General features: G+C 57.9%; 1 protein-coding gene across 1 annotated transcript in view; it reads left to right on the forward strand.

The window, feature by feature from the left end:
- Positions 1 to 1,315, forward strand: part of LOC103256816 (ryanodine receptor 1-like) — a gene marked incomplete at both ends in the record, with an annotated part of 6,277 nt that overhangs the window by 4,553 nt on the left and 409 nt on the right. Inside the window, 2 exons of the mRNA XM_008054579.1 lie at positions 399 to 492; positions 618 to 692. Coding sequence (XP_008052770.1) covers positions 399 to 492; positions 618 to 692 — 169 coding nt within the window. The remainder of the gene's footprint in view (positions 1 to 398; positions 493 to 617; positions 693 to 1,315) is intronic.

Raw genomic sequence — 1,315 nt, forward strand, 5'->3', positions numbered from 1 at the left:
TGCCCAGGCGGGTCTCGAACCCGCAGGCTCAGGCAATCCACTCACCTCAGCCTTTCAAAGGCATGGGATTACAGGCTGAGCCACCGAGCCCGGCTCCAAACTCAGAATCTTAAACCACAGACCCACCCTCTCAACCTTAGCCCTGCCTACCCAGACCCCCAAATTTAGGTCCCCAACTTCAGACCCCAAATCTCATATCCCCACTTTAGTCCTCAACCTTGGCCAAATCTCAGACTGCTACTTCCCACCCCAAAGCTCAGACCTCCAGTTGCAAACCCCCAAATCCAGCTCTCAGCCTCCCACAGGGGAGGAGCAGAGTGCTCGACTCGACTCTGTCTTGGCTCCTGGTCTTCCCAGGGCTACCGCCTCACAGGGACACCTTTCTTGCTCCTCTCCAGGCTTTGTGACAGGAGGCCATGTTCTCCGCCTCTTCCACGGACACATGGATGAATGTCTGACTATTTCCCCTGCAGACAGTGATGACCAGCGCAGGTCCGGGCCGGGGACAAGAGACCTGGGGTCTAGGAGTGGAGATGGGGGACTGGGACCCTAGGAGTGGGGTGAGGGATCAGATTCCGGGGGGACTGAACCCTACCCTCCCTCTCCCGTGTCTCCAGACTTGTCTACTACGAGGGAGGAGCTGTGTGCACCCATGCCCGCTCCCTGTGGAGGCTGGAGCCACTGAGAATCAGGTAGTGCGGGGGAGGTCGGGGCAGGGTGTCCTTGGGGACCTGGGAGGGGAGGAGGGGTCATGCAGGAAGATCTGAGGAAGAGACTGAAGGTCTTGAGGGAAAATCTGGGTAGCCCAAGAGCAAAATGAAGTCCTCAGGGATCCCAGAGTTCTGGAGACAAGGAGCTCTTGGGGGAGGGCAGGGGAATCCTGAGAGAGGATCAGGGGCCCTGAGTAAACCAGTGGGTTTAAGAATCTGTAAAATAGGCGGGCTCGGTGGCTCAGCCTGTAATCCCGCACCTTGGGAGGCTGAGGTGAGTGGATTGCCTGAGCTGCGGGTTTGAGACCCACCTGGGCAACTTGGCGAGACCTCATCTCTACAATAAGTCAAAAAAAATTAGCCGGGCGTGGTAGCACGCGCCTGTAGTTCCAGCTACTTGGAAGGCTGAGGCGGAAGGATCGCCAGAGCCCAGCAGGTTGAGGCTGGGGTGGCTGGGAGCGTGCCACTGCACTCCAGTCTGGGTGACAGAGTGAGACTCCAACTTAAAAAAAAAAAATTGCCAGGCTTGGTGGCTCAGCCTGTAATCCCGCGCCTTGGGAGGCTGAGGTAAGTGGATTGCCTGAGCCTGCGGGTTTGAGACCCGC

This window comes from Carlito syrichta, unplaced genomic scaffold (genome assembly GCF_000164805.1).
Source record: "Carlito syrichta isolate Samal-C Ts95f unplaced genomic scaffold, Tarsius_syrichta-2.0.1 Scaffold296656, whole genome shotgun sequence".
NCBI lineage: Eukaryota > Metazoa > Chordata > Mammalia > Primates > Tarsiidae > Carlito > Carlito syrichta.